This window comes from Erinaceus europaeus, chromosome 9 (genome assembly GCF_950295315.1).
Source record: "Erinaceus europaeus chromosome 9, mEriEur2.1, whole genome shotgun sequence".
Lineage (NCBI taxonomy): Eukaryota > Metazoa > Chordata > Mammalia > Eulipotyphla > Erinaceidae > Erinaceus > Erinaceus europaeus.
In genome coordinates, this window is record NC_080170.1 from 79850134 (window position 1) to 79872861 (window position 22728).

Below are 22728 nucleotides of genomic sequence, written 5' to 3' on the forward strand. Positions count from 1 at the left end.
CCTGCTGCACTACCGCCCCACCCCTATCTGAACACTTTTTTTTTTCTTTACAAGGGGATTAATGTTTTACATTTAACAGTGAATGCAACAGTTTGTACATGCATGATATTTCTCAGCTTTCCACCTAACAATACAACCCCCACTAGGTCCTCTGTCTAAACACTTTCTAAGTGATATTAGAGATAACCACATACACTTACGGAGCATCTTATATTCGGTATTGGAGAACGAGGATTGAAAGACAGGTGGTACGCAGCTTTTTCTTTTTTGCATACAGCCAAGGAATACATGTAACAGCCCTGATAGAAATATGACAACCTTAACTTTTTTTAATGATGGGGTGGAATGTTTCCATGAGAAATCTACAACAGCATTGATTATATCATCAGCAACTGTGATTGGATTTTTTCCAGCATTTCCTGAAAGAAAAAAAAAAGTTAAGATAAAAGAGACAGGGGCCAGATTGTGGCACACCTGGTTGACTACACATGTTATAATGTACAAGGACCAAAGTTCGAGTTCAGGTTCCCCACCTGCATGGGGAAAGCATTACAAGTGGTGAAGCAGTGTTGCAGTTGTCTCTCAATCTCTCTCCATCTCTATCACCCCCTTCCATCTCAATTTCTAGCTGTCTCGATCCAATAAATAAATAAATATTTTTTAAAAAAGAAACCTCCACTAGTGTTGGTCATAGGAAAAAAATTAGCAAGTTCAGTTTTTGGTGCTGTGAAAGTGGAAAGCATCCTAAGAACCAAGAACTGACCTGAAATCTCATTCTCCAGCTTACCAAAACCAATTTCTAGAACATCATTGAATGCAACCACACTACAATTAATTCAGCTTAAACAGAAATTTCCCATAATTACATCTGCTCTCAGACAAAAAAAAACAAACACTATCCAAACCACAAAGATGGTCAAGCGCTGCCCAATCTAGGCTAATATGGATGACTTCAGCTTCTTTCAAAATCACAGGTCGAACCATGTCCTTCTTTCTTGGTGTAGTCAAAGGATTACTCTACTTCCTGAAAGTATCCTATCCAGAGCAAAGTTCCACTTACTTGAAACTGCCACAAAATTACCTTAACTAACTTAACCCCATCAATAGGAGCTTTTTAACAACTTCACGCATAGTTCCCTATACCATACGTTCTGAAGGTTCTTCACCTGCAGAGCACTAATAGTGAAGAAAAAAAAAATGTACTTTGGATATGGAAGGTCTTGTTGTATGCCCTGACTCTCCACAGATGAACTGTGTGAGACCCCTTTTGTATTAATTGACTAGGGTCATATTAGGGCTGCCATAACAGAAATGTCATTGACTTAAGCAACAGAATTTTACTTTCTCTCCATCCTAAAGGCTGAAAGTATGAGTTCATGGTGTTAGAAAGAATTGTTTCTTCTGAGGCCTTTCTCATAGGATGGTAGAAAACTATCTTCACACGGTTTCCCTTCTATGCCTATCAGGGTCCTAACCTGATGCGGGGGTGAGATGGTATTGTTAGGACTTAAGCATAGGAATTTTTATTTTAATTTATTCTATTTTTATGTTTTAAAAGGCATTTCTTGCTCTGGCTTATGGTAGTGTAGGGGATTGAACCTGGGACCTTAGAGCCTTAGGCATAAGAGTCTCTGCATAACCATTATGCTATTCCTTCCTTCCCCCAGCATAGAATTTTGAATTTTGAGGGGTTATAAATTATCTCATAACAGATCTGCACCTCAGCTTATTCAGCTATAAAATTGACATGGTAATTGAAGGTAGTATATAATAGAGATACAAATGTGATATCTAGAGAGAGAGGTGCAGAGTGGTGGCATACCAGGTTGAGGGCACATGTTACAAATGTGATATCTAAATGTAGGAAGAGCATAATAGAAGGGAGGGAAGAACTTTACTAATTTTAAAAAGAGTGTGAAGGTTGAAATGTGTAGACTAGGCTTCCTGGGTTTGAATGCAGTTGCCTACTAGTTATAGGACCATATAATGTATTACCTTAAATTTTTAGCTAAAAATAAACAGGGAAACTTATAGGGGTGAATTCAGGTTTGATATGGGTTCGGATGTATACATCTCAGGAAAAAAATATGTAAAATTATGTATAAAAATATATACTTTGGGAAACCCAGGAGGTGGCATAATGGCCACTCTGTTGAACTTAAAGATATGAGGTTCTGAATTCAATCCTCGGTATCTGGTTCTCCTTTTCTTTACTTCTCTGCCCCGTCAGTATGTTAATGAAATAAATCATTTTTTAAAATGTGAATATACACTGGATTAAGCGCACATGGTGCAAAGCACAAGGACCAGCACAAGAATGCTGGTTCAAGCCCCTGGCTCCCCACCTGTGAGGGAAAGGGGGGGTTGTCGCTTAGCAAGCAGGGAAGCAGGTTTGCAGGTATCTTTCTCTCTTTGTCTTCCCCTTCTTTGTCTTCTTTTGTTTTGGTTCCCATTTCAATTTCTCTCTGCCCATGTCCAGCAGAGAATCAATTATAGAAGCCAGACCTTCCACCTTCTGCTCCCTGCCCCCCATAGAGATCTTTGGTTCATTCTCCCAGAGGGATAAATAATAGAGATACTTCCAGTGGAGGGGGTGGTTTATGGAACTCTGGCAGTGGGAATTGTATGGAATTTTACTCCTCTTATCCCACAATCTTGCCAATCATTATTAAATCATTAATTTAAAAAAAAATACTAAAAAGAAAAAAGAAAATACTGTCTAGACTGAGATGTGCTGTTAAGTATAAAATATATCCTGGAGTTCAAAGACAGTGTGAATAAATGTAAAATATACTATTAACAAATTTTACAGGGAGTATATAGTATAATGGCTATGCACAGAGACTCTCATGCCTGAGGCTCCAAAGTTCCAGGTTCAATCCCCCTCACCACCATAAACCAGAGCTGAGCAATGCTCTGTTAAAATATATATATATATATAAAACATTGATTATAGGTTGAAATAATGTTTTGATTTATTGAATGATGTAAGACATATCATTAAAATTAATTTTATCTGTTAAAAAAAAAGAAAAGAAAAGAAAAGAAAAGAAAAGAAAAGAAAAGAAAAGAAAAGAAAGCCTGAGTGAAATAGGCAGAATCCCATAGATGGCCTTTGGGGTCTGAAAGGCTGCCCACTTTCTGATTTGCATAATTGTTGCCTAGACTCATCACTAAGTATGTTAACCTTGAAAGGATCCCTCTCTCCATTGTTACTGGTCATCTCCATCAAGAACAACATAATGGACCCCTTTGTGGGCCCCCATTGGACCTTGCCCTCAATGTGGATCAACAATGGTAGAGAATGTTCCATCCTCCAAACGGAGGTTGGATAACATACTCTACCACCTGAGGAAGATGGGTCCTGAAATTGGTGCAACTTGGAACGTTCCTACTCATGACCACAGAATGCAAGTTCGGACCTACAGGGATGTAGAGGTTACATAGGCTCCCATGCCAAATATGGGCCCCAGACCAAATTGATTTACAGTCAACAATATTTATACACTTTTTCCATATTTGGGAGCTACTTTCTTCCCTGATTCAGCTTTATAGCCCTTTTTCCAGCCATGACATCATCTCCCCAGGCAATAATTTGGATCCACCTGCATATTAGATGTCAGGCTCAGGAAAAACTAGTAAAGTCATGGGGCCCTTGGAATATACCTAAAATAGACCTACTAGCTATCTATCTACAAAATGAAGACCCCAAATCTTCATCTGCACTACTCCAGCCTTTAGGTTCATGAGTAGTCAACAATTTGTTTGGCTTTATATGTTAATTCTTTTTTCAGCCACCAGGTTCTAGATGATAGCAAGATGCCACACACATCCCTGGGCAGACAACCCCACCAATGTCTCCTAGAGCTCCAATTCCCCCAGAACCCCGCCCCACTAGGGAAAGAGAGAGGCAGGCTGGGAGTATGGATTGACCTGCCAACGCCCATATTCAGCGGGGTAGCAATTACAGAAGCCAGACCTTCCACCTTCTGCACCCCTATAATGACCCTGGGTCCATACTCACAAAGGGTTAAAGAATAGGAAAGCTATCAGGGGAGGGGATGGGATACAGAATTCTGGTGGTGGGAATTGTACCCCTCTTATCCTATGGTCTTGTCAGTGTTTCCATTTTATATATAAAAATTTAAAAAAGAGAGAGACAAAGAGAGACTAAATCTAAATTACTCAGGATCATTGAATAATAGAGACTTGCAAACCTGTTCCAATGAATGGCAGGGAAACAGAGGTATACCGCCTCTGCTCACATTCCCCTAAAACACTGGAAATGGTTCTCCTGACATCATTTTGTCCAAGAACATGAATTATTTTCTTGCACTGTAAGTATCCGCCTTGTGTAATTATAAAATCTCCATGAGACTGTGTGGCTGTAAAAAAAAAGGGGGGGTAGAAACACATACAATGCATTCCTTAGAAGAAACAACACTTTTGATTACTGAGAAATGAAAATAGCTGACATCTGAAAAAACTGTAGATTTCTGACCATGTCCAGCCTCCTGTGATCCAGCTGGTTTTACCCACAGGGACTTTAACAGACTCATTTTCTTTCCAATCAAAATTCTTTAACTCAACAACAGACTGGTGAATAATCAGGGTGCTAGACTTAAATATAAATGAAACTTAAATTTAACTCAAAATCTTTGTTTCCACTGAGAAATGTTATGCATGCACAAACTATTATATTTATTGTAGACTGTAAAACATTAATCCTCTAATAAAAAAATTAAAAGAAAAAAATGAAGCCTTCTTCTGTTCCTGTGAGCAGTGGGCAGAGACCCAGCACATGCCAGCAGCCTGCAGTCACCAGCCCAACCAGGCAGGAGCCTGTGCTGAGGAATGGGGCTGGTCCTGGCTATTCCTGGAAGCCTCGCAGGAACATTGCCATTCAGAGGTTAGAGCATTCTCTCATGAGGAGAGGCAGCACCATTTTCTCACATAGCGCTATGAAGAATAAGAATGACAATTTATTTTTTCATTTTTAGTTTTTTAAATATTTATTTATTTACCCTTTTGTTGCCCTTGTTTTTTATTGTTGTAGTTATTATTGTTATTGTTACTGATGTTGTCATTGTTGGATAAGACAGAGAGAAATGGAGGGGGGAGGGGAAGACAGAGAAGGGGAGAGAAAGATAAACACCTGCAGACCTGCTTCACCACCTATAAAGCAACTCCCCTGCAGGTGGGGAGCCGGGGGCTCAAACCAGGATCCTTACGCCAGTCCTTATACCAGTCCTTGCTTGCACTTTGCACCACATGCCCTTAACCCTCTGTGCTACCTTGTTTTTGTTTTTTAAAATCAATTATTTCTTTCGTTGTTCATTTATTTGATGGAGACAAGCAGACATTGAGAATGAAGAGGGGAAGACAGACACGAGAGAGAGAGAGAGAGAGAGAGAGAGAGGGAGAGAGGGAAAGAGAAAGAGAGAGAGAGAGAGAGGAAGAGAGAGAGAGGGAGAGAGGAAGAGAGAGAGGGGGAGAGAGAGAGAGAAAGAGAGAGGGAGAGAGAGAGAGACTTGTAGCACAACTTCACTGCTCATGAAGCTTTCTCCCTGCAGGTGGGAACTGGGGGCTTAAACCTGGGTCCTTGCACATTGGTAATATGTACACTCCAGCAGCTGTGCCACTGTTTGGCCTCTTGTTAGAGATTTATTTACTGGGGTTGGGTGGTGGCACACTATGTTGAACACACATGCTACCATGTGCAAGGACCCGAGTTCTGGCACCCCAGCCCCACCTGCTAGAGGAGGGCTTTGTAAGTGGTGAGGTGGGGCTGCAGGTGTCTCTCCTTCTCTCTCCTCTTTATCTCCCCCTACCCTCTTGATTTCTGGCCATCTCTATCCACTAAATAAATAAAGAAAAAAAACTTTGTTTTCCAGATTGAATGAAGGCATTTCAGCAACCTAAAATGGTTCTGGATTTGAACCAAAACCACCAGAGTTCAGAGTTCTTAATCTCCATCCTACTATCCAGAGAATAATTTATATTCTCACTCAGCTAGGCTAATTTTTTGAGGAAATGAAAAATTACCTTGGAAATTACCTTGGTTGTTTGGAGTCATTTTCTTTGTTTGCACCCTGAGTAAGGCAGAGCTCCAGCAAAGCAGAGGAGGAGGGTATTTCCCTGTCCATCTCACGCTTCCTGTTCGGGGTGCTTCCCCTTCCCAAGTATCTACTACTTTCTCTCAAGTGTTCTACCTGTTCTCCCTCCCAAGCAGTCTCCTTGGGTGCCTCCTACTTTTGCCCAGCTTAGCCTCAAACTTCAGAGGTACAGCTAGTTCTTTCTGTGTTCAAATCCCAGCTAATACCCTCATGATAGTGACAAGTATTGCCTTCTTCTGTTCTCCCTCCAGGAATATATTCACTGCAGGGAAAGTGTCTTAATCAGAGAGTACCAAGGTGAGATTTTTAAGCTAACAGATCAACTGTGGTAATGTCAAACTAACTGTCCACTTGCTTTGCAAGGCATGAGTACTGGTTCTAGAAGATAAAGAATTTATGGTTGGGGGTGGGGGAGAAAACATAAAGGTTATTCAGTCTCTCATGCCTGAGGCCCCCTAGGTCCCAGATTCAATTCCCATACCACTATATGCCAGATCTAAGCAGTGCTCTGGAAAAAAAAATAAATAAAAAAGAAAATATTTTATGGTGGGGCCAAAAAGACATCATAGTGATTATACGAAAGATTCTCACGCCTAAGGCTCCAAGGTTTCAGGATCAATCCCTGGTACTACCATAAAACAATACTGTCTGGCGTCTCTCTCAAATAAAATATTTTTTTAAATATTAAAGAGTTTATAATCATTCTCAAAGGCTCCCCACTGCAATGTGATGTGTTTTTTTAATTTGGTCTTTGTCTTCTGTTTCTGATAGTGTTTGTAGAAGTTTTAGAAATGTCTAAGTATAAAGGTCTTTTGTATGCTCCTTTCTATATAACAAAAGTCCCCCCCAAAAGCATTAAATAATATGGTTCAGGAACCTCTGGATTGTAAGCACGTTTAGACACCTAGAGAGGGTATAGAAACCTCTCTTCAGGCAGTCGGGCAGTAGCCAGTGGGTTAAGCGCACGTGGCGCGAAGCTCAAGGATCCGAGTAAGAATCCCAGTTTGAGCCCCCAGCTCCCTACCTGCAGGGGAGTCGCTTCACAGGCGGTAAATCAGGTCTGCAAGTGTTTTTCTCTCCCCCTCTCTGTCTTCCCCTCCTCTCTCCATTTCTCTCTATCCTATCCAGCAATGACGACATCAATAACAACAATAACTACAACAACAGTGCAAAACAACAAGGGCAACAAAAGAGAAAATAATTTAAAATAAAATAAAAAATATTTTTTTTTAAAAATTTAAATAAGAATAATAATTAAAAAACTCTCTTCCACATCTCTTCCATTGGTTGTTTCTGATTTTATCCTATATAATAAACTGCTGCCTGGTTTCTGAATTATCCTAGCAAACTATTGTGAAGTGAGTTGTGAGAATATCTGAATTTATAACCACTCAGAAGTATAAATTAGTCTTGGGAACTGCAACTGGAGCTTGACAAAGAGGCAGTCTAGTGGGACTGAGAATTTTAACTTGTGAGATCTGACATTGATTCCAAGTAGATAATGTCTGAAGCAGAGAAATGGTTATGTCAAAAAAACACCCCAGAGCCACCCAGACTCACATTCATTAACAAGAGGTCTAAATGTCAGTTATGTGCTATGGGAACTAGAACAAAGCTAAGGGAAGTGAAAGTTTTTTTTTTTTTTTTTTTAACCAGAGCTCTGCTTAGCTCTGTTTTATGGTAATGCAGGGGATTGAACCTGGAACTTTTGAAGCCTCAGGTACGGAGTCTCTTTGCATAACTATGGTACTAACTCCTCCACCAAAAGATAATTTCTATAGTCTTTTGCTGGTTATGAAAATTTTTTATCTTCAAGGTCATATCCCTATAGTCCTTAATAGTAGAATCAGTTTACAGGTAAGATTAGAGATAAAATGGCAGTTCAGGATCCCTAAAACTGTGGAAGTTGAATTATTAGAACCAGACCTGGATTATCTTTAACACTAAGGAAGGAAGAGCCTGATGGGATGGTGGGATAAAGAATCCCTCCTCACCACCAAGTCACAACACTTTCATCTACTTGCCCAGTGAAGCCGTCTTCTTCAAAAGTCCACACTACTTATTCTGCCCCAGTCCTTTTGCTGGTCCTCTCTTACTATTCTCTGTCCTCTAATTCAATAGGTTGTAACCAAAGGTAACAAGTGGCCAGCCATACCTAGTACAGCACATTCATTTTCCACATCTGGTCCAGCAATTTCTAAAATCGCTTTTGACACTCCTAAAAAAAAAAAAAAAAGTAATACTAATGGTTAAAATTCAGTAAGTGGTGATAACTTTTTTATGTTAGACTTCTATTCAACTTGCCTTTTTGTGCATAATCTATTGACAACCCTGTTCCAAAAACCCAGCAATCTTCATTTAGCAACTGATCCATAGCACAATGGCATTGCCCAACAGCTTGAAGTTTGCAGTGTCTGTGTGCAGTTGTACTACTTATTTGTACAGGAATGATTTTTGCAGTCATTTAAATTTGCTTGCATACTACCCTTATTGCTTTATAAAATGGTTTTATGAAAATATAAAAAATAAAAGTTCTTAAACTAGTAAAAAGCACTGACCTTAAAATGCAACAGTAAAGTTGAGCATTTTACTTTAATTCTTTGGTTTGATAGTTTTTGTTTTTCACAATTAGAATAATAGTTTGCTGACTTTAATGACTTTCACTCTAGGCTATAGACTGGTCACTTTGGTCATACTCCATGGTAACTTGGCTAAATAATTGAAAACATCGACTGTGTATTTCAAAAGACTGAGTTGGAGTTGACTCTGGCATTTACTCAATAATTTGTGACTAGTTAAGGCCTCATCTGCTGCATAAAAGCTTGTATAATACTTCCCTCACAGAGTTACTTGAAATTAAAATAGATATTAGGTGAAAAACATTTATCACAGAATCTGACACACAGGAAGTAATAAATATTACTTTCCTATTATGAAGTCCTGTCTATCCATCTTTGGCTATATGTTTGTATTATGAATTGTCTCTTGTTTTAAAAAGTCCTATTTTCAGCTCATTCATTTTGGTCTATGATTTTGTGATGGTGAGAATTTTTGTCAAATGTCAGGTAATCCTCTCCAGTGCATTCATATTTAATAGTGAATTTAATATAATATAGGAATGGAGAGATAGCATAGAGGCTATGTAAAATGCCTTTCATGCTTGAAGCACAAAGGTCCCAGGTTCAATCCTCAACACCATCATAAGCCTGACCTTAGAGTGGTCAGGCAAAGAAAAAACAGGAAAACAACAATAATCATATAGGAGGCTTGCTGACTGGTACACTTTAGCATCTGGTGAGCAGATAGTTAGTACTAAACTTTAGAGCAGTAAATTTCTCCCCACAGTTAGCCTCCAAGCTGTCGGGAAATTATGAGGATGTGGTTAAGCTTGGCAGAGCTTGACTTGAGGGGACATCCATCCTCTCATCTTATCAGACTTATTATCTACATAATCATTATTTTGCCTGAAATATCCCCTCCCATTCCATTCCTTTGATCTATATTCTTTCTACCCTCAAGACCTTCCCTGCCTGCAGGGTATTATTAATCTTACCAGTTAAAACGCTAGCCAACAGTTGCTAAGGAAGTTCCTACTTTTCCCAGCCCCTTCTGCCTTTCTCTGCCCCTTTCCAAACCATGTCAAGCCATTTCCATTTCCGACTTGCCACTTCCGGGTCCAACCTTTAAGAGCCTGGGCTCCCTGATCAATAAAGAATCGAATTGCCTTACCACCATGAGTCTGTTCCTGAGTCATATCTCTTGCATCACTGAGTGAGTAGAAGCCCAGGCTGGCTCCAGTCGAGTTCTCTCCAACCCAGAGAGTATGTGCCCAGGAAGAGGCACACCCACACTAGCCTGGCACCAAGCTCCTGTCTAAGGGGCACAGGCTTCTGCTGTTCTAGGAGCCCTGCCGGGGTAGGGCTTTCAGTACAGGCTTTCACCTGAACACTGTGTTTATCTCACCAGTGCCTAGACCTTTCAATTCAAAACCTCCCTGACTCACCTTCTCAGGAAATTACACAGCTGTCTCTTATGAGAGAAGAGTTAAGGGAAGTTACTAATGCATAGGACAAGAGATAGAATCAAAAGGTTTCTTATTATAGAGAATTGCATCCAGTTTTGTTTTTATCTCTTTATTGCCTACCCAGGGAATCTACTGACTCTAGCCCCCATATCTCTAGGAGCTGTCATTTCTTCTTAAAGGATCCACTCCACATCAGATCCTTCCAGTGGCTAGCTGGCTTCTTAAAAATACGCAATGAGTGGGGGGTGGGGGTTGAGAGGTGGGATGGGACACAGTCTTTTGGTGGTTTGAATGGTGTTTGTGTACACTCCTATTAATTTGTAGTCATATAAATCACTATTTAATTAATCTGAGAGGGGAAAATTGATTGTATGTCTCAAACTTTTTAAAGCACAGACTGAATCTTTTTAATACCATAGGCTGGGTCTTTGATATGTTGACTCTCTCAAAAGCCTAGACCAGGGAGAACAGAAGTAACCGTTGGCATAGCTATATACAAGATGTTGGGTATTATACAGCAAATCCTAACAAAGGGACTTTTCAAAGTTAACCCAATTACCAAATAATGTGATGATAACAATAACTATCCATTGTCTTCTTGAACCCTAAGACAGCAGGAACCTCCCTCTTCCTCTTTAGAGCCTATATTTCCCCCAGTCCTGGAACCTTAAGGTGAGGCGCACTTTCCTGCATGCTTCTCTCAATTCATATCAAATAATATTGCATCCGCTGATCACAACCTAATCAACACAACGAGTACCACCTCAGCATGCTTCACTTCAGACTGTGTCCAGAAACTTCAGGTGTGGAATGACAACCCTTCAGCTTCATTACTCAGGTGAGACCTTTCCTTTCATAGTATTCTCTAATTCCATTCCAGGTGGTTCACTTCCTAACAAAGTCCCAAAACCTAGATATAGACCAGGTCCCCTGAGATAGAGCATATGTTTACACGTATCCATAAACTAGGGTAAAATATATACCTGAAAGCAAAAGTACACAACAGTCTGCAGTGAGTACCCCCCAACACTTCATTTGCACTATTCCAGCCTTTAGGTCCATAATTGTTCAACAATTTGTTTGGCTTTGTATGTTAATTCTCTTTTCAGCCACCAGGTTCCAGATGCCAGCATGATGCTAACCAGACTTCCCTGGACTGATGACCAATGTGTCCTGGAGCTCCGCTTCCCCAGAGACCCAACCTACTAGGGAAAGAGAGAGGCAGGCTGGGAGTATGGATCGACCAGTCAATGCCCATGTTCAGCGGGGAAACAATTACAGAAGCCAGACCTTCCACCTTCTGCAACCCACAATGACCTTGGGTCCATACTTCCAGAGGGTTGAGGAATGGGAAAGCTATCGGGGGAGGGGATGGGATATAGAGATCTGGTGGTGGGAATTGTATAGAGTTGTATCCCTCCTATCCTGCAGTTTTGTTAATGTCTCCCTTTTGGGAGAAAGAAAGAAAGAAAGAAAGAAAGAAAGAAAGAAAGAAAGAAAGAAAGAAAGAAAGGAAGAAAGAAAGGGAGGAAGAAAGAGAAGAAAGGAAGGAAGGAAGGAAGGAAGGAAGGAAGGAAGGAAGAAAGAAAGAAAGAAAGAAAGAAAGAAAGAAAGAAAGAAAGAAAGAGAAATATGAAATGAGATTTAACCTCCTTTCCTAGAGCTTTTGGCCGTTTCTCTTGGTGGAACACTTTTGAGCATACTTTCCTCTTGTATGTCTATATGTTTATCTATCTTGGATAGAGCTTGAAAAAGTCATATTAAGTGAGATCAGCCAGAAAAAGAAGGATGAATATGAGGTGATCTCCCTCATAGGCAGAAAACAAGAGCAGAAGGGAAAATACTATACAGAATGTGGACTAGATTTGGTGTATTGCACCAAAGTAAAAGACTCTGGGGTAAGGGGAAGGTTCATGTCCTGGAACATGATGGCAAAGGGGGACATAGTGGGGGTTGTATTGTTATGTGGAAAACTGGAAAATGTTATGCATGCACAAACTATTATATTTTGCTGTAAACCATTAATCTCCCAATAATGAAATTTTTTTAAAAATTCATTTCAGGTTAGTATAAAATATAGAAGTTGAGATATAAGTGCCAACTAATACATAAAAGAAAAAATTAAAATAGAACTTAAAACTTATTATAAGGATTTAAGTTTTGTTAGTCCAGAACTAACCAGGAAGTGAATGTATTTGTTACAACCAGCCTTTTCATCAGTTATACCTCAGCAAAATCCTCCTCTGGCATTTGGTCAGCAAAGAAGCAGGCTCTCAGAGCGGTTAAGTGATTTACCTAAAGTCACACGATGATAAATGGCATAGCTGGGACTCAAACTCAGCCCTTCCTAATTCTAGGACCCACATATATTCTATAACATTGTCTGAATATTTGGGACAATGTTAGTCACAATCACTCTCCCAGACACTAATCATGTTAATACTTACAATGAAGTACATTGTTTAAATGAGTTACCTGATTTCAAATTAAATGTCCTTGTTGTTGAATTTACAATAACATCTGCCCTTTCTTCTGTAATGTCTCCAGTAGCAACCTGGAGAGTAACTGCACCAATTTTCATTTCATATATTCTCAACCTAGAGTTAGACATGGTTTTAAAAATACCTGAAAAGAGAGAAAATGGACAAAATAAGAGCTGCTCCTAGAGAAAAAACAAACATGAGTGTCTCTCTGTGTGTGTGTGTCTGTCCCTCTCTTTCATTAGAAGCACTGAAACTACTTTCAGTACCACTCAGGCTCAAATCTGAGTCATGTACATAACAAAGCAGCTCATTATCCAAGTGAGTATTTGACCAACCCCAAACATGAATTCTCTTTCCATTTTCCTTCCTTCTTCCTTTCCTTCCTTTCTTCCTTCTCTCCTTCCTTCTCTCCTTCCTTCTTCCCTTCCTTCTTTTCTTCCTTCTTTTCTTCCTTTCTTCTTTCTTTCCTTCCTTTTTTTAGGTCATCATTGGGGATCTACTGCTCCAAGCTGACTTTTTTTAGACAGATAAACAGAGATATGGAGAGAGAGAAAGATATCACAGCACCAAAGTTTCTCTCAGTGTGGTAGGGACAAGACTCCAATCTGGTTCGTGTGCATGACAAAGTAAATGCACTGAATTATCTTATCGGACCCCTCTAATTTTCTTTCTTATCCCACCTCCTCAAAATCCAAGTATTACCATATCTCCTAACCAACTGATGTACTAAATTTTCTTTTTTTAATTATTTTCTATCTAAGGAATTTTTTTTGTAAGATTACCCTATAATCCTACAACACACCCACCACCAATATTTAAGGAAATTAAATAGAACATGATGCTTACAGCAGTAGGAGTACATATCTACATTCTCTGCTAAGGTAGGATGTGATACAAACATCTGATTAGGCCATCTGTGTGTTTGTAAATACTGCTGTGATGTCACATATGAGGAGAAGGTATAAAGGACGTGAGGAGAAGAAGGTGTAAAAGACGTTCTTGTTTCATGGTGACAATGTATCTAGGAGAATTTTTTTCAACTCTACTAAGATATGATTGATGAATAAAAATCATATATGTTTATGATACACAATATGATGTTTTGATATATATACACATTGATTACAACAATCAAACACTTTAACAGATACATCACTTACAAAGTTAACTCTTATCTATGTGTGGTTAAAACACTTGAGATAGGGGCTGGGTGGTGGCGCTCCTGGCTTAGCGCAGACATTACAATGTGCAGGGACCTGGGTTAGAGCTCCCGGTCCCCACCTGCAGGGGGAAAGCTTTGCAAGTGGTGAAGCAGACCTGCAGGTGTCTCTCTCCCTCTCTATCATCCCCTTCCCTCTTGATTTCTGGCTATCTCTATACAATAAATAAATAAAGATATATTTAAAAGAGTTATTAAAAAAAAAACACTTGATATCTACCCTCCTAAAAAATTTTAAGGATATAATATAGTACTAACTAAAATTGACAGTGCACACAATGTATAACTAGCATACACAGTGCTGCATGTTAGGTCTCTAAAACATACTCATTTTATCACTGAGTGTGCTTCTATGAGATTCTTTTATTAGCATTTTACAAAAAGGGAAATAGCTTCAGAATGGCTATATAATTTGTTCATTGTTAAACTAGCTTGCTAACTGCATATATGAGATAGTCCTATAACACTGGAACAGCAATATGGTAGCTGCTCAGAAGAAATTACCACTGACATCTTAGTATATTACTGTCCACTGAACATCCTGAGACTTTAAAACTTAGATACTCCTTTTCTACTCAATACTCCATGTTTATGCAATAGTAATACAACCATCTGCCCTGGATGCCACATTTTAGTTTTCTTTTATCACATTTTAGAAATTCTGGCCTCGGGAGTCGGGCTGTAGCACAGCGGGTTAAGCGCAGGTGGCGCAAAGCACAAGGACAGGCATAAGGTCCCGGTTCGAACCCCGGCTCCCCACCTGCAGGGGAGTGGCTTCACAGGCAGTGAAGCAGATCTGCAGGTGTCTATCTTTCTCTACTCCTCTCTGTCTTCCCCTCCTCTCTCCATTTCTCTCTGTCCTATCCAACAGCGATGACAACAATAATAATAATAAAAAAAACAAGGGCAACAAAAGGGAATAAATAAATAAAATAAAATATTTTTAAAAAAAAAGAAATTCTGGCCTCATTACCATTTATTTTGTTCACAGCATTAAGATTTATTTTTTGTTTGATGGTCTTCTAACATCTCTTCTATCTCTGATTTGTTCTTGTTGCAGCCTAATTTTGTCTCCTTCTTTTGGACTTCAACAGCCACTATCTTCAGTGGTTAGTAAACAATATAAAGTATTTTATCTGAAAAACAATTTAAGCATACCTTGGGTATTTCCAAACAGTGGAATACTATGCATGTTGAAATTTTTGTTTGATCGTTTAGTGAATTCTTTTAAAAATGCCTGGAAATAGAAACACAGTTACTAACCACAACAGATTTTTGTAGAAATATTAATTTAATATTTTGAAGCACTGAATACCAAATATCAGATTGAAATAATAGTTTTTCTCTTACCTCAGACTTTTTAAGTGGTTGCAGGTAAAACCTTTAAATGCTTTCAACAAATATTATTGTTGATTTGCCCTATTTTATGTGAGTACATTTTTCCCAAAGATTTAAAATTACTAAGAATTAATAAAAAAATTATCTTTGATATTTTTAAATGCTAATGTAAGTTGAAACAATTTTTTTAAAGTCAAATAATTTAAAAGATAGTAATAACTATTTCTACATTTAAGTGGCTTGCTATATACTACATACTTTGACTACAAACCCTCTTAATTCTTACCATACCCCTAAAAGGTGCCATTGCTATGATCATTTACACACAATAAGACTGAAATTCAGAAATGCTACCTTACTCAAGCCTTAAATAGTGAAACCAAGTATAAACCTAGCTGTACTATTCTCTTTGTATTTTTATTGTAAGAATGCACATTTATATAATGTCAACAGAACTATTTTGAGTTAATTTTTTTTTTGCCTCCAGGTTATTGCTGGGACTCAGTGCCAACACTACAAATCCACTGCTACCAGAGGCCATTATTTTTCTCTTAATCCTTTTTTTTTTCTTTCTATTTTATTTGATAGGACAGAGAGAAATAGAGAGGGGAGGGGGAGACAGACAGGAAAAGACAAAGATAAACACCTGAAGACCTGTTTCACTATTCGTGAAGTGTCCCTGCTGCAGGTGGGGAGCAGGGGACTCGAACCCAAGTTATTACACAGATCCTTGTGCATAGCACTATGTGCTGTGCTTAACCAGGTGCACCACCGCCCAGACTCCCGAAGACTAAAAAAGTTTAAAGCAGATATTAATACTTAAAATGAGTCAACCAGTTAAGGAATGCTTCTCAAGGTAAAAACCTTATAAGAATAGTGCTAGTGCTAAGAGTTTGATACTCATTTAATGATTCCTCCACTGAATGTAATGATATTTCTAGCTTCACACCCTTCTTAGACTTCAATAAGCCGACTATACTCTATCCAATTAACTAATTTTTAAATTTTTATTTATTTATTCATGTATTGGATAGAGACAAAGAAATTAAAAGGAAAGAAGGAGATGAGAGAGACGTCTGTAAGGTTGCTTCACTGCTTGTGAAGCTTCCCCTAGGGGCTTGAACCCAGGTCCTTGCACATGGTCACTTGAACACTCTATGGAATTCTCCATAGCCACCTTCCCCGATTAACTAAATTTTTAAGGTTTCTCCTAGTTGGCCTTTTTGATACCGATAAAATCATGTTAGAGAGCCTGGAAAATTTTCATGGAAAAATTTTCTGTTTCTTTCTAAGAATTTGTTATGAATTTTTTCACTTGATAAAATGTCAAGGACGAATTCTAGATCAGTGTTACCTCATAGTTAAACCTGTGAACAGTCAACTTATGGAAGGAAAGTAGAAAACCCTATTATTTCTATATCTCCAAAGATAACTGATTGCACTTAGGTTAAGTTGCCAGAATGATTCCCACAAGATAATGTATCATACCTGATGGCCTTCATTGTCATCTGGGTGAACCAGAAAGTGAACTTTTTGTAAGGTTTTCTGCCATGCAAAGGTACTGAATTTAAACACTTCTGAAAAGATTAGTTCAGTGAAAACAGCTTTGGGAAATCCTAGATTCCCTGTTCCTATCATGGGAAATGTGATTGATGAGAAAGATAACTCTTCCGTGGTCATCAAACATTTCTTGATTATATTTGCCATGATCTGAAATGACAAATTATGATTAAAGGACTTGGAACTCAAGCTGGTGAAAAACAGAAAAGGCACAACAATCATGACACTTGTTGGCTTAGGGACTGGAGTCATAGAAAATGGAGGGATGGGAGTAAACTTTACAGAGACTCAAATTATTTCAAAATAGGAGGGTCCAACTTTATGGAAAAACTTACATAAGCCGAGGTATCAACTACAATGAAAAGTGGTGCCTAGGACTGGGGAGACAGCATAATGATCATGCAAAAAGCCTTTCATGTTTGAGGCACCAAAGAGCCCAGGTTCAATCCCCAGCACCACCATAAATCTGAACTGATACATAAAAATGATTTAGAAGAAATACAATAAAATTTTAACCAAAGATATCTCTAAGAGATTGGATTTGTTTTCCTTTTAAAAAAATTATTAGGGGTAGATAGCATAATGGTTATGCAAAGAGACTCTCATGCCTGAGGCTCCAAAGTCCCAGATTCAATCCCCGGCACCACCATAAGCCAGAGCTTAACAGTGATCTGGTGAAAAAAAAGTTATTTATTTATTATTAGAGACAGAGAGAAATTGAGAGTGGAGGGAAAGATAGAGAGGGAAAGAGACAGCCCTGCTTTACCATTCATGAAGCTTTCCCCATGCAGGTGAGGACCAGGGGCTTGAACCTGGGTACTTGCACACTGTAATGTATACGCTTGACCAGGTGTGCCACCTCCTGGGCCTGGATTTATTTTCATTTTGTATTTTCCAAAAATGTATTACCTTTACATTCTGAAAAAAATAATTCTATATTTGGAAAAAAAGTTGGGGGTATAAACTGAGAGTAGATTTGTGTTATCAAAAGAAAAGCACTGAACTTTTTTTTTAAGATTTTATTTATTTATTAATGAGAAAGATAGGAGAAGAAAGAGAAAAAACCAGACATCACTGTGTTATGTGTGCTGCCAGGGACTGAACTCAGGACCTCATGCTTGAGAACCCAGTACTTTATCCACTGTGCCACCTCCCAGACCACAGCACTAAACTTTTATTTATCACCTTATCTATGGTTGTATCTTTGTTAAACTTAATGATCATTACATTAATCTTCAGACACTATTCCTGGGGAACTTCAATGATTATTACTACTTTTAAAAATATATATGTATCTATTTATTACAGAGAAGTCAAGATGGAAGGGGAGATAGGGAAAGGAAGAGAGAGAGAGGAGAGAGATTAGTAACACTGCTTCACCAATTGTGAAACTTCCCCCTGCTGGCGGGGATTGAGGTCTTGAACCCAGATCCTTTCACAGTGAAGTACGCCATAGCCCAGCCTCAATTATTACTACTTTTGAGGACTGATTAATCTGAAGTAACTGGCATTTATGAGGAAATATCTATAAAATGTAGTAAAGATTTCAGTAAATTGGCAGGCTTCAATGAGTACTATCATGTCTCAATCAGGGCAAAACAATTCTTAGTTGTGAAGGTTGATATACAAATTGTAGCATGTTTAGTAATGTTCTTGGTCTCTCCACCTAGATGCCAGTAGAATTTGTAACAAGTCAAATGTCCTCTGGGGGATAAATTCAATTTGATTGAGAACCACAGATCTGGAACATACCAGAAGAACACCACCAAACTATCAAATGAGGTGAGGAGTGAGGACGGAGGAAATTCATCTACCTGCAAAGAAGATCCTGCTCTGTTATCCCACTCTGGAGCCACCACATGAATTACGGCTTTACAATCCAGATTGCAGCCACTTGTCATGAATATGCTACCTACTTCCTCTTCTGTCTCCTGCTTGGTGGCATTTAACTCTTTCTGGAGCATTGGACCACCTTTCTGCAAAATAGCCTGAGAGAGTGGCCCTCCTCCAAGCCGAAGATCCACGGGTACAGTGTTGACAATGACATCGGCCTTAAGGAAAACAGCAATAAGTGGTTAGAGATAAGAACAACAATAGATAATAAAGTAGAAAATAAGATAGGGGCCAGGTGGTGGCATACTTGGTTAAGCACATGTTACAGTGTGCAAAGACCCAGGTTCAGGCCCCAGGTCCCCACCTGCAGGGGAAAGCTTCGCAAGTAGTGAAGCAGTGCTGCAGGTATCTCTCTAACTCTCTATCACTCCCTCCCCTCTCAATTTCTGGCTGTCTCTATCCAACAAATAAAGATTAAAAAATTTTAAGTAAAAAATAAAATAAGATATAGTTTTCCTATTATACTGATCTGCTACCCCTGCCTACCAAGGAGCTTACAATCTACTATTAGAACTTAAACACAATGATGAGGTGGACCCCAAAACTTAGAAACTATGGAAATATATTTTCACGTCATTATACATTATGATATATTTATTATTATATGACAAGTCAACACATAAGGAGTCAGAATAGAATTACAAAAAAGACTAAGGAATGGAGACAAAGAAAGACTGGTAAAAATAGAAAGAGAAGAGAAGAAAAAGTGAAAGGGGGAGCAATACTGAGAAAAACACAGAATTGAGAGAGACTGAGGGAGAGAAAATTGTTTTTAGGCTGCCAGGAACTTAAAGAAATTGTCTTGAATTTATCACTGTACTTAAAGTTAAAAAAAAAAAAATGAATATACCTAAGGGGTTGTGGGGGACTGGTCCACTGCCATGGCTTAGATAGAGAAAGATTAGTGGGCGAAAGGTAGCAAGGGTCCAGTGAAGTCTGTCCAGAGCTATGGAGTTCTCCCATGTCTGTGCTGAGCCCATCCCTGAGTGAGAGCTTAAATCACAGAACCAAATATGTCGACCCCATTGCCTTTTGATGGACTTGCTAAATCTCAGTACTTACATGGATATACAAAACATCTCCACTTATTAACACAAGGTTCAAACCTTCTTTGGTTTGGGTTGAGGATAGAGTATTTGTATTTGAAAGAACATCTTTCCACCTCACTTCGTCTCCTGACTGTGGAGAAAACAGGAAGCAATATTAATATTAGTAGAGTGACTAGGGAGATTTTGCAGAGGCAGAGACTGGCATGTAGGTGCAAGGTTTGGAGTTCAAGCCCAGAGTGACTCTTCCTCCCCCTTTCTCTCTAACTGGTAAATAAATTAAAGGGGAAAGAAGTGTTGGGGGCCTGGCAATGGTGTACCCCATTAAGGATCCAGGTTCAAGCACTCCCGAACCCCGCCCCTGCTCTCCACCCCACACCCACTCCCCATCTACAGGGAAGACACCTCACAAGAGGGAAAGTAGTTCTGCAGTTGTCTTTCTCTCTCCCTATTTTTATTTTTATTTTATTTATAAAAAGGAAACACTGACAAAACCATAGGATAAGAGGGGTACAACTGCACACAATTCCCACCACCAAAACTTCGTATCCCATCCCCTCCTCTCTCTCCCTCTTTATCATCCCCTCCCCTCTCAATTTCTCTCTATCCTTTAAAATAAAATAGAAAGAAAAGGAAGGAAGAAAGGAAGAAAAGAATGAAAAAAATGGTCCCAGCAATAACTGTGATGGCAATAAAAAAAAAAAGTGTTGCCAGGAAACACTATCTGAAGACTTACTTTTTTTTATTTTTTTAAAAATATTTATTTATTCCCTTTTGTTTCCCTTGTTGTTTTTTATCGTTGTAGTTATTTGTTGAACATTAAGCCAACCCCCTGCTCCAATGCTGATACTATGGCCTATTTACATAATCACTGTTTTGCCTGAAAGATTCCCCACCAATTCCTTTGATTTATCTTCTTTCCACCTTGAGATCTGCCCTGCCTGCAGGGTACATTAATTCCACCAGTTAAAACACTAGCAACCATTGCTATGGAAGCTTTCTACCTTCCTGCTTTTTCTTTTCTCCACCTCCTTTCCCAGCCATCTCCATCCTGACTTGTCACTTCCGGTTTTACCCTATAAAGCCCACTTCTGTTCCTGGTTTCATTCTCTTTTCTCTCCCGCTTCCCGACCTGGAGAAGGGTTGGCATGCAGAGTAGGAGGCGGCCATTGCAGTTTGGCACCACAGTCGCTCACACCCAACTCTGGAGCTCCTGCATGAATAAAGAACTGTATTACCACTGCTAGAGTTCCTGATCTCTCTCCCATGAAGCTAGACCAGCAGTTATTGATGTCATCGTTGTTGGATAGAACAGAGAGAAATGGAGAGAGGAGGGGAAGACAGAGAGAAGGAGAGAAAGACCTGCTTCACTGCTTGTGAAGTGACTCCCCTGCAGGTGGGGAGTCAGGGACTCAAACTGGGATCCTTATTCCTGTCCTTGCGCTTTGCACCACATGCACTTAACCCACTGCACTACTCCCTCTGAAGACTTTCTTAAAGGTATTCAACAGAAAGTAACTATCAGATTTCACAGCCTTCTCCAACTTAAGTTCTAAGATTCAAAAGTATATATAACTTGTCACAATGTTTGTATATTAATTGTAGTTATTACCTCAAATACCAGTGAGTTTTTTACTTATTCCCCCAAGAATTCTTACTGGCTGGTCTAGTCCATACCCCTCCCCTACCAAACCTACTTACTAGTTTAGGCCACTCCAATCATATTTCCAACTGTATACCTTGCTGGGGGACTTTCTGTATGAGTCAAAGTCTGTTTGGTTTGCTGGGATAGTAGAGGGGAAATTCATGTAAATTAACCCAGCTTTCCAATTACTCAAACCCTTGTAACAAGTGTTGGTGACATTGTATAGAAATTGGAACCCTCATGTACCATTGACCAAAATGTAAAAGCTGCTATTTTTAAAAAACGGTATTTCATTTCCTCAGCTGCTCTGGTGTCCTTCATGCTCCAAGAAAGTAAGCAAATATTTAATAAAATATTAATATATGTGATTATATATTAATATATTAAAAAGTTTGGGTGGGGGGAGATAGCATAATGGTTATGCAAAGAGATTCTCATGCCTGAGGCTTTGAAGTCCCAGGTTCAGTCTCACGCACCACCATAAGCCAGAGCTAAGCAGTGCTCTGGTAAAAAAAAAAAAAAAAATCTGCATAACAGAAAAATAGCCACCATAATCAAATTCAAAACACAAGCAGCACACTGAAAGAAAGGGGTTCATAGCCTATAAGAAAATAAAAATTCCTTATATGCAAAGTTCTGTTCTTTTTTTACATTTTTATTTCACTTTGAAGGGAATGAGACCAGCAGTTCTAAGATGAAGGGCAGGACAGCCCTGCCGGCCCTCCTAGCCCAGGTCCCCCCACCAAGTCTCACCATCCTCCTGGGGGAAGTGCTCCCTGGAAGCAGGACTGGCTCTTGGGCTCCCTGAAGATGAAACTTGCTGCACTGGAAATCCTCTGCAAATTGGCATTCAAGGTCCTAGAGGCAGAGGCAGGGAGAGAGCTGGAGTCTCCGGGCCGCTGGACTCTTAGGCCCACAGCCAAGTCATCTTCCTCTGCTGATGGTGTCTGGCTTTTCCGGAGTGACTTGATTTTCTTTCACTTTCTTTTCTCTAAAAACCATTTCTGCTGAAGGCAGCAAACAGCTGCCTCAGGGTAAGGTTACTGTAATGGAGCAGACACTACTGCCAAACGAATTCTGGAGTCAAATTCTGGACTCTGCAATTCATTGTACAACCACTGTGTCTGCACAACTGGCATAGCCATGACCACACCATGTCTTAAAAGCAGTGGAAAGACTGAGATAAAGTCTGTTGAGTGACATTTGTTTTAAAAAAAACAATATTAGTTCGCCTTCCTGCTGGGCATCCTGTTTCTACCACACTCCACTTTGTTCCTCTAAACACTCATCTTGAGAAAAATGCACAGGTATTTTTCAGTTCTCCAAGGTGAGACTGGAAGCAAAAGTGATTCCTTAACAAGACATTACTTAATTTCATCCAACCACCATGTTTTGAAGATGTTT

The 22728-nt window shown here is 39.3% G+C and overlaps 1 protein-coding gene across 1 annotated transcript in view; it reads right to left on the reverse strand.

Annotated features, from left to right (window-relative positions):
• The window catches only part of PARP15 (poly(ADP-ribose) polymerase family member 15), a 44495-nt gene extending 22044 nt beyond the window's left edge, over positions 1–22451 (reverse strand). The window contains exons 1-9 of the mRNA XM_016192577.2: positions 22078–22451; positions 19696–19812; positions 18555–18791; positions 16669–16890; positions 15001–15079; positions 12616–12765; positions 8272–8334; positions 4218–4385; positions 201–419 (exon numbers count right to left, since the gene is read on the reverse strand). Of these exons, the coding sequence (XP_016048063.2) occupies positions 201–419; positions 4218–4385; positions 8272–8334; positions 12616–12765; positions 15001–15079; positions 16669–16890; positions 18555–18791; positions 19696–19812; positions 22078–22080 (1258 nt within the window). The 5' untranslated portion in view covers positions 22081–22451. The remainder of the gene's footprint in view (positions 1–200; positions 420–4217; positions 4386–8271; positions 8335–12615; positions 12766–15000; positions 15080–16668; positions 16891–18554; positions 18792–19695; positions 19813–22077) is intronic.
• Positions 22452–22728: the final 277 nt, after the last annotated feature.